The sequence below is a fragment of the Theobroma cacao genome, chromosome 5, assembly GCF_053813885.1.
Source record: "Theobroma cacao isolate CCN51 chromosome 5, ASM5381388v1, whole genome shotgun sequence".
Classification (NCBI taxonomy): domain Eukaryota; kingdom Viridiplantae; phylum Streptophyta; class Magnoliopsida; order Malvales; family Malvaceae; genus Theobroma; species Theobroma cacao.
In genome coordinates this window covers 38,466,592-38,481,397 of record NC_142643.1, presented here as the reverse complement: position 1 = coordinate 38,481,397, position 14,806 = coordinate 38,466,592, and the positions used below count along the sequence as shown (strand labels likewise).

At 32.5% G+C, this 14,806-nt stretch overlaps 1 protein-coding gene and 1 pseudogene across 1 annotated transcript; one reads left to right on the top strand and one right to left on the bottom strand.

The window, feature by feature from the left end:
- Positions 1–4,043: 4,043 nt before the first annotated feature.
- On the top strand, positions 4,044–5,670 carry LOC108661999 (sphingolipid delta(4)-desaturase DES1-like pseudogene; annotated as a pseudogene).
- An 829-nt stretch (positions 5,671–6,499) lies between these two features.
- LOC108662095 (protein HOTHEAD-like) lies at positions 6,500–9,421 on the bottom strand. The gene is made up of 5 exons (XM_088806737.1): positions 9,328–9,421; positions 7,925–8,566; positions 7,399–7,784; positions 6,650–7,149; positions 6,500–6,539 (listed from the first exon to the last, which is right to left on the bottom strand). Exons 1-5 carry the CDS (start codon positions 9,419–9,421, stop codon positions 6,500–6,502), a joined length of 1,662 nt encoding a protein of 553 aa, XP_088662863.1.
- Positions 9,422–14,806: the final 5,385 nt, after the last annotated feature.

The following is a 14,806-nucleotide window of genomic DNA, read 5'->3' as shown; positions in this document are numbered from 1 at the left end:
AAAGTCTAGAAATTTCATGGAAGACATGGATAAGTGAAGAGGATTGAGTGGTAGAAAAAGAAAGTCAAAAAGATGGCTAGAAAAAAATAAAATAATAAAATATTCAAAAGGTAAATAAAATAATAATATTTTATTAAGCCTATTAAAAGGCTTAAAAATTTCAGAATTCTTCATTGGGAGGGTCAGCCAAAACCAGCAGGAGAGAGAGAGAAATAAGAACAAACCCTAGAGTGAGAAAATTCAAAGAAAAAGTTTGATTTTTCAAGGAATCAAGTGTTTAAAGGTATGATTTTTCAAGCTTAGCTTAAGATTTATCATTTCCATGCATTTCTCCTTATTTTTCATGGTTAAATTATGTGTTTTGATGATGGATTCAAATCTGATCATATGGGTTTAGAGAGAGAAAGTTATTAGATTAATCTGATTTTGAACTATGTTAGTGTTTAGTGTTAGTTTAGCATGTTTATGAGTAAAACAACAAGAAAAATATTCATTTTCTCCATGAATTTCTCTAGGCCGAATCTAGCCAATGGTGTGTGAGGATGAGGTTGACTTTATTTTAAGAGAATTAGATGGAAAAATGATGAATTATGAGGTTGAAAATTAAATGGGAATTTTTGGTGTAAAAAATTGAAATTTTTACCCACTAGGGGTAAAAGCGTAATTTGTGGTCCGAACTGATAAATTGGACCACATTCACAATCATTGACGTATTGTGGATATAATTGGATAATTGAAATTGAAATGGATGGAATTGGAGTTAAATTGAAGATTTTAGAAATTTACACCGTATATAGGCGAGTTAGGTCAGACACTGTGATTAAACGATTGTCCAAACATTTCACACCCTATCTAATGCATACGTATGGATAAGAGCATGAAATAATATATATTGATTTGACATAAATTATTAAATTTTTTGTGTCATGTATTGTGGATCGGTGGTGAGCTATCTGATACGGGTAAAAGACTATACCCAAGGACCGAGAGTAGGAGTATATCTACTCCTAGTACAGTGAGTAAACTTACTGTCATCTTAATTATCTAGAGTAGATTTATTTAATGGTGTGATTTTATAGAAAAATGGTTTAATTGGAAAATTATTGTGTTTTATGGGAAAATGAGATTTTATAAAAATTTTGAAAATTTAATAATGATTTCAAAAATAGAGTAATTGGAGACCTATTCTATGATTGTGTTGTTTATCCATGATTTTACATTAAATGGCTTATGATAAATGTGGGTATGACTGGTTATTTTTATGATTTAAAGAATATGTGAACTGTTTTGATTTGCCTTGAATGTGTTAAGTGAGCCATGTCATACTATTGTGATTTTATTGGTTGGTGGATTATAAAGTGGGCACTGCAGTGACAGGGGTTCTGTGGGCCAGCCTAATTAGAGGGGCACAGTTCCCAATTATTGAGCTTACCTCGATTGGAGAGGCGCGTAGAATAACTCCTGAGGTAGGATTTGAGTACATTTCACGCTGGCCACCACGTGAAACTAGGACTCAGCCAATGTCGAGGAACGGCTGTGTTGTCAGAGGTGAAATGTGTTTGTGTGTGTGACAATAAACAGCCTTGGCGGTTTCGGTAAGATGCCTTCGCTAGGTATCCCCGAGAATGAATTTTTGGCAAGGGCCAAGTTTTTGAAAAGTACATAAGCCATGTTGAGTAATTGGATGAAATCCAATTATTTATATGAGTTGGGATTTATAACTCACCCTTCTTCCTATACATTTTTCATGCTCAGAATAGGTAGTAGATTGTCAATTGCATCGAGAAGTAAATTTCAAAGTTGCATCCTAGAAAGTAAAGTTATAGACTTAAACCTTCTCAATTATTTGGGGGCCCACGTGTCATTGTAATTTAAATTGCATATTCCAGTTTTCTATATTACAGTGTATATAAATTTATTTTATTTTTATGTGTAGAAAATTAATTTTTGGATGTTTCAAATATATATATATATATATATTGTTTTACATTAAAATAGATTATTTTAATTAATATTTTTATTTTATTTTATTATTCAAAAAAAAAGAAAAAAATGGAGAGGAATGGAAAAACTGGTACAAAGCCTTGCGAGGTCACGAAAGGCATTCGGGGGAAGAATGTCTGTCGAGGCTTCACGGTGGTTGTCACGGGCTCGATGGGAGTTCCGGGTCGTGACAGTAAAGGTATGGTCTAACAATTGAATGTAAATATTATTAAAATAAGAGGTAATTTAATTTCCACAACAATGCAATGAATTGCATGGAGGGACATAAAGTTCTTAAAGGTTGAGAGAAATAATCGAGTGAAAGAGAGAAGATTGCATAAAGTGAATTGAAGATTATAAACACGTGTATCATCATGTTGAGGAAAATTGAATTATAGTGTATCTTAGATTTTCGTGGCAGAATTCATATATAAAATTGTTGAGGCATTGGCGGTGAGATAGAATAAAGAAACCAAGCCATTATCAAATTATCACTGCTGTCCAGAAATCATACAATGTATTTTGTTTTGGGATTGTTCCATAAAAAAAATCTATCTTGTTTCTTATGGATAAAGCTAGTATAAAGGATCTACTCCACGCAACATAGTTACTCGTGGTTATTTTTAGATTAATCAACTATTGATCTAAGATTATTAATGTTATGCAAAGAGCATGGTGACCGAAGATCTCAAAATTAGATGAATTAACTCTTAATTGGTTTGCAAGATTCAGTAAGAATAACAAATCAAATCAAGATGCAAAAAAAAATTATAAAGCTATTGAAACGATCTCAAAAAAATACAAATTAAAGTTCAGATAACGAACAACATTAACAAATTTTTAAAGATGAACTACACTAGAAACCCTAATGCTACTCTAATACCATATAAAATTGAGAGAAATAGTTAAGCGAAAGAGAGACAATCATTGTGAAATTTAGTACTGTATTTATTTCATAAGTAATAATTATTACAAAAGCCCCCCTTTTGTACTCTGTTTTATCTCTAGAAGTGAAAAAGAAAAGGAGAAAGCAACTAACTTTTCAGCTAATTCTAAAGTTTAATAGCCAATTAACAAGCTTTATTCCATCACGTGCCACCTGCATGCTTCTCCACATCAAACCGTCACATGTAAAACACGTGGTTATTAGATATATATTTTATTAAACACATAAAAAAAAAAATCAAACTCCAAGCATGCAAAAGTTTACATATGTTTCCTCTGGCATATTTTCTTGTTTCCCGTTTCTTTTTCCCCAAAAGAAAATTATTATGCATGCCTATGCAAAACTAGATTGGATCATTTTCCTCTATTTTCTAAAATCCTTCGTCCCATATATCTGCAACAAAAATTGATAGAAAACAAATCATATTATTATCAATATACGAAATGATTGATCTATTCAAACTAACAAATATATAAAATAAATGTAATAAATAATATTATTTATATGTTAATAAACCAGAACCTATGCTGCTCTTAATGTTTATAAACGTGTAAGCTTTATATGTTAACTTTAATCCTTTGTTAAACACTTCGTTGTTTTGTACAAGTGTTAGTCATGCATATTGTATATAAATACTTGTATCTCTCTTCAGCTAATGATGATTGATGTTAACAAAGTTATCTTCTAGTAATGTTTCTTTATCATCTGTTTTGTTATGTCAACTATATCAGCTTCAATGGTTGCAGAAGGGACAGAAAAAAGAGAAACATCATGGAGCAAAACCCAAAGATTAAGAGAAAAGAATGAAGGGATGATCCTGCCTCACTTTTTGTTTGGCAAGAGAGTCAGTAAAGGAATTTCCCAATCGAGGAGTATGAACAATCGACTAAACACCAAGTTGAGATTTTAAGGACTCGATTTGAAGAATGATGTGCCTCAAACACCCCGAAGCTTCGTTAGGAAAATTGATCCATTTAACAACATTCATAGAATCATATTCAATAATCAAATCATAAGAATGAACCCAAAATCAAAGAAAAACAAACATCTTGTTTGGAGAAAAGATAGAATGAGGAGAAGAAGAGAAACTGATAAATGGTTTGTAAAGAAAGAGATGAGGAAAGGGGAAAGGAGAGAGGAAGAGAAAGAAGTAGTAATGGCAAACAACTTTTTTCTAGTCATATGCAGAAAAGCCTCATGCTTTAAGGAGACGTCAGATCCTCTTTCAGTAACCTCAAATTAAAGAGCTCTTTGGCCCTAATCCCTTGGCTTTTCTCAAGATTAGTGTGGTTGTTTTACTTTAGCTATGGACAGCTATTTCCCTACATGATGCTAGCTGGCTGAAGATATTGGCAACTGCCTGTACTTTCTTTCCCCAACCATAACCTCTTCTTACCATCCATGAGCTTAGGCACAATCTTGCCCTCTCAACTCTTGTCTACAACCGTTGGCTTAGGACTTTTGCTAACCTCTCTATTGGTGTGCCCAACTCTGTGACTTTCCAGAACTATCACCTTGAGCATCATTGTTTCCAAGGGGTAAATGGCATAGACATGGATGTCCCAAGCTACACCGAAGCCCATCTTATGACTAATGTTTCAACAAAAGCCATATGGGTCATCTTCCAACTCTTTTTCTATGAGCTCCGCCCTCTATTTCTCAAACCAAAACCCTTTGTTTATTAGAAGTTCATCAACTTATTTATTTAGATTGCTCTTTATGCAACCTTAGTTAACTTTTGGGGCTGGAAACCTTTTGCTTATTTGATACTTTCAACATTTGTTGGGGGTGGAAATCACCCAATGGCCGACCATTTCATCTCTGAGCATTACATATTCGAGCCAAACCAAGAGACATATTCTTACTATGGTCCCCTCACTCTTCTAACATAAAACGTGAAATATAACAACGAGCACCAATCCATGATTTCCTAAGGATCCCTGAGCGCAAGCTGCGTAAGCAGTCATTTTTTATTTTTCATTTCTCATTTCTCGTTTTTATGTTTAGGTTCTTTTTCTATAAAGTGCAAAAAAAGAACATACAAAATAGGAATACAAAAAACAATCCTTTCATTTTTTTTCTTTGTGGAGTTATTAATTACGGAAATAGAAATCTAGTTAAAATAATCCTTCTTTTCTTTGCAATTCTATTTACGATGGCAACAAATTTTTATTTATTCTACTATATTGAGCACTAAATTTAGTTACTCTCATATCTAAAAATTTTTACGCATTTCATTTCCACAAAGATTGACAAAAGTTTCGATTTGAACATATTTTATAGTAAAATCTTAAATTATTTTCATAATTCTAATGTTCAATTCTTTCTGAAAAAATTAAAAAATATATATGAAAAATAAATTTATAATATAGAAAAAGTAATAATATTGGATATGGAAAACAGGAAATTAAGAGAATTTTATTTTTGGACATCCTAAAAAGGAAAATTTAATAAAAGGATTTGGATAGAGAGGGTAATTTTTTTTTCTTCTTTATAATTATCAATTTGCATTTAACATGAATACGATGAGATAATCTAGGATTCAATTAGTAAAATAATCAATGAATGAAGTATCTACATTTCAAAAAAATAGTAAAACAATCAATAAAAGTTTTTCTCTTTTATTTTTTTGAACACCCTTATCAATGCATTCTAGGATAGCTTGGCAAATTGCATATCTGGAATGTTGCAGTGTGGCAGAGTCCATATATAAAACTGTTGAGGCAGTGGTGGTGAGATAGAATAAAGAAACTATGCCACCATCAAATTATTACAGCTGCTTAGAAATCATACAATGTATTTGGTTTTGGGATTGTTCCATAAAAAAATCTATCTTGTTTCTTATGGATAAAGCCAGCATAAAGGATCTGCTCCACTCAACATAGTTACTCGGGGTTATTTTTGGATTAAATACGATTGATATAAGATGATTAATGTGATGAAAATAGTATGGTGACCGAAGATCTTAAATTAGAAGAATTAACTATTAATTGTTTTGCAAGATTCAGTAAGAATAATGAATCAAATCAAGATGCACAAGAAATTAATAAAACTATTGAAACTATCTAAAAAAAAAACAAATTAAAGTTCAGATAACGAACAACATTAACAAATTCTTAAAGATGAATTGCACTAAAAACCCTAATGCTACTCTAATACCATATAAAATTGAGAGAAATAATCAAGCGAAAGAGAGAGAATCCTTGTGGAATTTAGTACTGTATTCATTCTATAAGTAAAATTATTACAAAAGCCTCCCTTTTATACTCTGTTTTAACTCCAAAAGTGGAAACGAAAAGGAGAAAGCAACTAACTTTTCAGCTAGTTCTAAAGTTTAATAGCCAATTGACAAGCTTTATTTCATCACGTGCCACCCGCATGCTTCTCCACATCAAACTGTCACATGTAAAGCACGTGATTATTAAACATATATTTTATTAAACACATAAAAAAATCGAACTCCAAGCATGCAAAAGTTTAGATATGTTCCCTCTGACATATTTTCCTGTTTCCCGTTTCTTTTTCCTCGAAATGAAATTATTATGCATGCTTGCGTGAAACTAGATTGGATCATTTTCCTCTATTTTCTAAAATCCGTCGTCCCATATATCTGCAACAAAAATTGATAGAAAACAAATTACATTATTATCAATATACGAAATGATTGATCTATTCAAACTAACAAATATATTAAATAAGAGTAATAAATAATATTATTACCTTCCGAGCATCATAAGTGTAGCTTGAGGATTAGTCCCAGGGGAGAAACTGAAGGTAGAACCATCTATAACCCTGAGCCTATCCACACCAAGGACCTTGTAATCTCGATCAACAACCTTTCCAACTTGGCACCCTCCATGATAATGCCAAATGGTCATGACAGTGTCTATGCAGTATTGTTCTAGGGAAGCTGTAGAATTAGGATGTTTTGGTCTCAGGTTCAAGGGCATGCTAGCCATCATGTTTAGAAGATCTTGTGTTGTTGTGTTGTTGTCACGGAATCTCGAGTATGATTTGGAATCCACAACTTTGATGACGGTTTTCATTCCTTGGACACACTTCCTTAAGTCCTCAGGTGCTTGGAAGTAGTTAAACCTAACCTTAGGGTTGTCACTCACATTTGTGCTTTGAAGCTCAAGATAACCCTTTGAGATTGGACCATTGAACTTCTCGAAAATAAACCCAAGATTTGTTGGTGAATTAGCCATTGCTTCTCCCGTCTGGAAATACAGCCCAACTCAAAAGATAAAATATCACAAACTCATTTGAGTTGATTTAACTTATCATATCATCAAAAAATTAAATTCACATATTTAATATTGTGTCAATATGTTTCCAATTCTAGAATGAGAGAATGAAGTTTATATAATAAGATAATTACTTATAATTATATAACTCCAAATCACATGTAAAAAGAAAAATAAATAAATAAATAAAATGTCAATGAGAGTATAACAATGGGTAAAAACCTGATTCAAGTTGGCAGGACTCTGAGCAACAGAGAGGGCAGAAAAATCAAATCCACTGGCAAATTCTATATAATTACCCAATTTGGTGATGCTCGCATTTATCACGAGTGAGAGCTCAACATGCACAGGAGAAGGAATTATAAGACCGTTTAATGGATTGTCAGCCATCCCTTGACCCACAAGGGCGTGGTTTAGCACCACCTTGATACCAAGTGCCTCCAACTGAGGGGCGGGCCCAATACCACTCAACAATAACAATTGTGGACTCCCAATTGCACCTGCTGATGAAATTATCTCACTCATGGATTCATTTTTCAAGAATGCCGTGTGCTTTACTCCTTGTGCATCATAGAAGATCACCCCCTGAGCTTTTGGCCTCAATCCAACTGCCATAATAGTAAATTTATTGAATGCTTTACGTCAAAAGAGTAATAATTGATGAGGTTATCGATTGGTTTACGTATACCTAAAACCCAAAACTTAGAGTGATTTGATTTTTAGAAAAATAAATGCATTACTTAATTACCTGTTGTTGTAAACGTGATCTTCTGCACAACAGCATGCAAGTAAACCTTAATGTTATTTGGATCAGCATACTCAAGCAAATCAGCTGCGGTATGTCTGTTTCCGTTTTCATCGAAAATACTTCCACCAGTTTTAGTCCCAATAATATGATCATACATAAACCCATTATATGGCAAAACCCCAGCTTCAAGCAACCCATCTCTCACCGCAGATTGCCACTGCAATAGGACTGGCTTGGATACCAACTTCCTTTCAACCCACTCGTATGAATCATTTGCTAATGCTTCATTCAATCCATTTTGCTTCAAGAAGAATGTTTCCGCACGGGAGTAAAACCCTGCGTTAATCACTGTTCCACCGCCGAGCACTCGTGCTCGGATGTTAACGACTCCATCCTCGGAGATTAACGGTTCAGAGAATGAATCGGGAGAGGTGTCTGTAAGAGTAGACAAAGCGTTCTCTATCCTTATCTTGGTCGTGTTGACATATGGAGACGCCCCTCTTTCCAAGACTAGAACGGTTGCATTTCGAGACAGAGTTGCAGCCAATGGACAGCCTGCAGTTCCTCCACCAATGATTATGTAGTCGTAGAATGAGACTGTTGGAGCAGAGGTTGCTTCTTGGATAAAGCTATAATTAGGAGCTGCAAATGATATCTTGGGTTAATTACGTATCTTTCATGACTTTTCTCACAAAGGAAAACAGAAAAAAAAAATCAATTACATAAACTTGAATGTGTAAATTATCATAAAAAAGACACTTGAATGTTACAATAAAGTCAATTACAGTGATATCCATAAACTTTATATAATATTTTATTTCAATTAACTTTTAAATTTTAAATTTTGTATCTATAACTTATAAAAGGTATTTCAAATTCATCCATTCTAATTGTTGACAAAATTTATCACGTCGACATCGCATAAACATCTACATGTCAAAAATAAGTGGATTCAAAAGCTTGAATGTTCATTTGACAAAAATTAAGTAGATCTATTTGACATTTCGGATTTACATTTTTTACTATATAAACATCTATGTGGCAGTGACACTAGGTGACATATTTCATTAATTTTTAACAGTAGTTGATGAAATTGATGAATTTGATACATTTATGAAAAATTGTAAATAAAAATAATTAAAATCGCAAATAATTGATATATTTCAAATCATAAGATGAGATTTATAAAATAAAAGAGATTATTGGTTATAACATCAAATCATATATGCATGCAAAAGGAAAACAAATATTATATATAAACCTAAATCGAAGTCTTGAAAATGAGATGCCTTGCAAATATTATATCTATAGCTTACAAAAGTCTGCTCGAAAGCAACTGTTGGATAGCTAGATGTAACATTGTAAGTATTAAAATATCTCCCGCAAAATAAATACTAGAATACCTTTCTCTCCGTAGGTGAAGCCATGAAAAGCAAATTCAGCTACAAAAACAAGTAGAAGAAACCTCAATGAGGACCCGCCGTACTTCAAACCCATATTTTTCCTATAACTTACTACTTCGAAAAGCTCTTTAAATTCTATAAAAATCCAAAAACTACGAGGGCTCTTATACGGTATTGGTTGCATTTAAATACTAAAAGCCTACCCTTATTTTTTTGGTATAACAGCTTTTCTCCACTTTGTCCTTATTCAATATATCAATCATTTTGCTGATGTGTGTAGGTATGTAAGAGGGTTGGGCTATCCGTCAAACTTTGGTAGGCTCGACTGGATCCTAATCAACTTTGAATATATTCTTTTAGGTCAGAATTCTGGTCAATTATATTTTTATTATAAATAATATGTATTGTAATAAAAAAATTTCTTGAATCATATAAAAAATAATCAATTTGGTCGTTATACTTCTATTGCATTTAATTAAATTTTTATAGTTTTATTTTGAGACAAATAAGTCTTTTTCACTAATTGTTGATGAACTATCAATAGACAAAGTTAAGATGTCAATTTAATGCCACATGACAAATTATAAAATAAAAACAGATCAGGAAAATTTTGGAGTGGTATTTTCTCACATGGCCTAAGGAATTTGCTGGCAAATTAATTTTATTCCTATTAGAGACTAGTTTGGCATCATAATGTTATTATACTTTGTCACCTAAACCAAAAGGAAAGTCTATGTCCAGCAAACTAGTTTGCAAGGTGAAATCATTAGTTTAACTATTATTCATTTACCTTTAGTTGAAGCCGAGTGTAAAAGGGATAATAATACGAAGGCAAATTGCAAATTCATGCATCTAAGGCTTAAAAGTCATGATCTAAGGCTAGTTGCATATTCAGCTATAAATTTTAATTGTTTTTCACATGCAAATTATTACCAGCAAGAGATAGCAAGCTGAGCATGAAACTGGCTTAGTCTGAAAAGTCAACAGTTATAAGCGAAGAAAAATGCTGGTAAAACGTTATTCCCCTTTTGTAATATATTGATCGTATGCATAAATTTTTGTTCTGATTTCGTAGAAATCTGTTCACAATTTGCATTAGTGTCAAAGTTTTGTATGTTGTTTGATTTGATGAATATAGGATAATATAACGTAATGAACTTTTATTTTCTCCAACATAAAGTCCTGCACTTTTATTTTGTGACATAAAAGTTTTTGGACAATCGTAAAATACCAATGACTTTAAAACATTTAGATCGGGAGGAGAAAAAATACCAAGTCAACAACAAAAAATCCAATCAGCAACATCTTTGATCACATGATCTGTCACATGGCAATATCATCTTTCAAAATGGCATGTCTACATGCCACAACATCGAACACGTGATATTAAACTAACAATTGTAATTTTGTCTGACTGCATTTATTCAACGTAATAACTCAGTGTATTTGATTCGTGCTTGTGAAGGTATGGATGCTGTTGATGATTTAGGTTGGTGGCATAAGCCACCATGCCTCTCTGAAAAGAACTCCCCTTCACCAATATCATCTTCATGTTTCATGGGAGTCACCTCTTTTAGGGGAATTCAAATTTAATGTTGATGGCTCGGCTTGAGGCAAACTAGGCCTAACAGGGTATGGAGAAGTCCTCCGTGATTCACAACGTTTTATGCCTCCTCATATGTTGGATCTCCCTTAATTTTTGAATCCGACTCGATGATAGCACTCACTTGGATTGAAACACTTTGACCAAAGGCTATGGAACAAGTGGCATTTATTCAATAAAATCGACGCGCTATGTTTCTCCCTTGTTATGGTTTCCTTCCAGCATGTGTATAGGGAGGGTAATTCGTTTACTGACTCTCTTGCAAGCTATGGAGTTGATTGATCATCGCACTTGTTGGTTTGGTGGCTAATGTGGTGTTGAGTTTTGTTTTCTCTTCATGTGCTTAGTATTATGTTTTGTTCTGTTTTTCTTTTATGTCAACGGCGATATGTTGAAGTTTTTCCTAGTTTTACTGCAAACTGCAAGTTTTGTTGGCAATTTTGATTTTTCTAATGTGAGCCGCTGTTTGCCCACAACTTATGACTAGACTCACTGTATAGTGCTTCAGTGATTTAATACAAATCTTTTTTGGCTGAGAAAAAAAATGACTTTTTTGAGTTAAAATAAAAATATATGAACTTAATTGACATAATAAAAATATAAACCTCAAATTGAATTTTTCTTATATAGTTTAGACACCTTTTTTGAATATTATGTTTAAATAATATTATTGTATGTGTTCTAAATTGAATGTCTATTTTTCCAAATAATAAAAAGTTGTATAAACAAGGTATTTTGCTCTTTATTTTGCAAGTATTATTCTTAGAAGTTGCAAAAGTTAAAGGATTTCACCTAAAATTAATATTTCAGAAAATGGTACTATTGAATTGGAAAATTGTTTTTTATTTGAAAAAATATTTGAAACATCTTAAAATAATAAACTCAACATTCAATCTGAATCCAAATGAATAATTTTTATTTAATTTTTTTAATTTTAACCTCAAGATATATTTAAAATATTAAAATATTAATATAAAAATAATACTTTATTATATTTATAGTAAAATAATATGTAAATATAGGTGGGTTAATTCTAGATCTGATGCCGGTTTTAATTTTAAATTGTCACTTACTATGTGCTTAAAACTTATTCGAATGCCATGTAACCAAAAACAAAATAATCTTATATGTCAACTATACGTCAAGATGATCAATTTGGATGGAATTAATTAAACAGAGGGCTTCAATAGCACAAAGAATAAAGATTAAATTAATCAATATGGGAATAGAAGAATTAAATTGACGAAAAAAGTATAGTATAGAACCTGTGAGATACTTCTATTTTTAAATTACATTGAATGCACCATTGTATGAGAATCTATTTTGATAATCCTAAATTACTTTATCGAACAAGTTTAATAGAATTAAAATAAATAGAAGTTAATTTTATTGCTTATATAAGTGCCCTAAGGGCACTTCTTAAGGTATCCATGCATTTTAAGTAATATCTTCGTCCCAGTTTATTAAATATCATCAAATAAAATAACAATAATACTATAAATACCACTTTACCCGTTACTAAAATCCTGAATTAATAAAATAATTTAATTCAAACATTTTTAAGTTCTATATGATAAATTAAAATTGATAAGTTAAAAAAACTGCATTAATTTAATATATATATATATTGAATAGCAAAGGCATACTAAAGAAAGCAGCTGCAAAGCTACACCGCAAAACAGAGCAGGTCCAATGAGGAATCAGAAAGAACAAAACACGTAGCCCAACACCAGAGAAAGAAAACAGCAAAAGAAAAAGCAACAAAACCGAAACAACAAAAGAGAAAAATCAAAAACAAAGGAAGCCAGCCACGTAAAATTCCCAAAAAGACATCAACCAGTAGAAGAAGCATCAACAGGAAGGGAATTAAAAACCTAACGGAGCTCATTCGATCTAACAACACCAGCTTTTGCAAGGCGATCGGCAAACTTGTTGCCCTCTTACTATAATTAAAGATAGTGATACAGATGATGTCAATACAAGGCCATCTGAAATTAGTAATACAGCCCACTTGAGAGACAAATAAGGCAGAAAAGTAGAAGGGCAGCAAAGCAAATCAAAATCAAATGAGCCTAAAAGCAAGAAAACAACAACTAGCAACCAATGACATCCAGCAGGAAAAAATGGAAAACCCCAAAGCAAAATAAAAACGAAGTAGAAGACATGGACCACAGAGGCAAATCATTAAAGGGCAACAAAGAAGCAACCTCAGAACAGCGAAAGAAACAGAGGCACAAACAGAACAGGAACAATTCGAGCACAGCAATCGCAGAGGAAGGAGCAGGAAACAGAAAACCAGGACGCTTCTGTTGAGATAAAACTAACTTGAGTCATGTTTCTTGTTTCTTGTTTTTAAACTAAGTATTGGACATGTGTCCATTTTGCTTCGTTGTGTTGGTTTAATAAACCAGAACCTATGCTACTCTTGATGTTTATAAACGTGTAAGCTTTTCATGTTAACGTTAATCCTTTGTTAACACTTGGTTGTTTTATGCAAGTGTTAGTCATGCATATTGTATATAAATGCTTGTATCTCGATCGATGTTAACAAAGTTATCTTCTCTTAATGTTTCTTTATCATCTGTTTTGTTATATCAACTATATCACGGTATCAGAGTATTAACTGATCTTTGAGCCACAAAAACAATAAAACACAATCCTAAAATCTTTTTTTTTTTTCACCTACCAAAACTGTTCAAATGATGTCAACTTCAACTTTAACTGTTACACAGCAATCACCACCTACATTTGATGGTTTGAACTACCCTATTTGGGCTGTCAAAATGAAAGCATTTCTGAAAGGTGTTAATCTTTGGAATGATGTTGAAAATGAGACTGAATTACCAGTACTAAAACAGAATGCTACACAGGCTCAAGTGAAGCAATATGAAAAGGGCATTACAAAAAGATATAAAGCTCTGTCCTTCATACATTCAGCTGTGTCTGAGTCAATCTTCAGCAGAATTATGGGGTGTGAGATGCAAAACAGGCTTAGAGTAAGCTTGAATAGGAGTTTTTGGGGTCTGCAAGAAGTAAACAGATACGTTTGCAAAATCTCATAAGAAAATATGAACTTCTGAGAATGAAGGAAAGTCAAACAGTGGGTGAATTTGTTGAAGGTGTGATCAAGCTGGTGAATAGAATCAAACTTATGGGAGATTCTCTTACACATGTAAAGCGGTGGAGAAGATTATGATGAGCTTACCAAAGAGGTTTGATGCTACAGTTACTTCTCTAGAGCAGGTAAAGGACATCTCAAAACTCACAATTTCATATTTAGTGAATGCCTTGAAAGCTAATGAACAGAGAAAAGCAGCAAGGAGAGATGAAAAGGTTGATCATGATTTATTTGCTCGTATAAAAGGCAAAGCTCATGCAGATTCTTCATTTAAAAAGAATCCAAATAATGTCAAAGAAAAAGATAAAGTTGGTACTCCAAATAGAAGATTTCATAATAGAAAAAGAAAGCTTCCAGTTTGTATTTTCTATAAGAAGAAGAGTTATGCTAAATCTTATTGCTAGTTTAGAGTTAGGGTCAAATGTAATGCATGCAAGGAGCTGGGACATGTAAAAAGAGTTTGCAAGAATAGAGCTGATGTAGTAGACAAAAAACCACAGGTTACAACATAAGTTGAGAAGGCTGAAGTTGCAAAAAAGTCTTATTTATGGCTACCATAAATTCTAGTTCAACAGATGAAAATCAGTGGCTTATTGATAGTGCATGTTCAAATCACATGACTTCAAAGGTTGAGTTATTTTTTGAAATTGACACTAATCATTGTTCTTTAGTAAAAATAGGAAATGGTTATATACTACAAGCTACAGGGAATGGCACAGTTGCAATTCAAACTATTTTAGGCACCAAGTATGTACTAA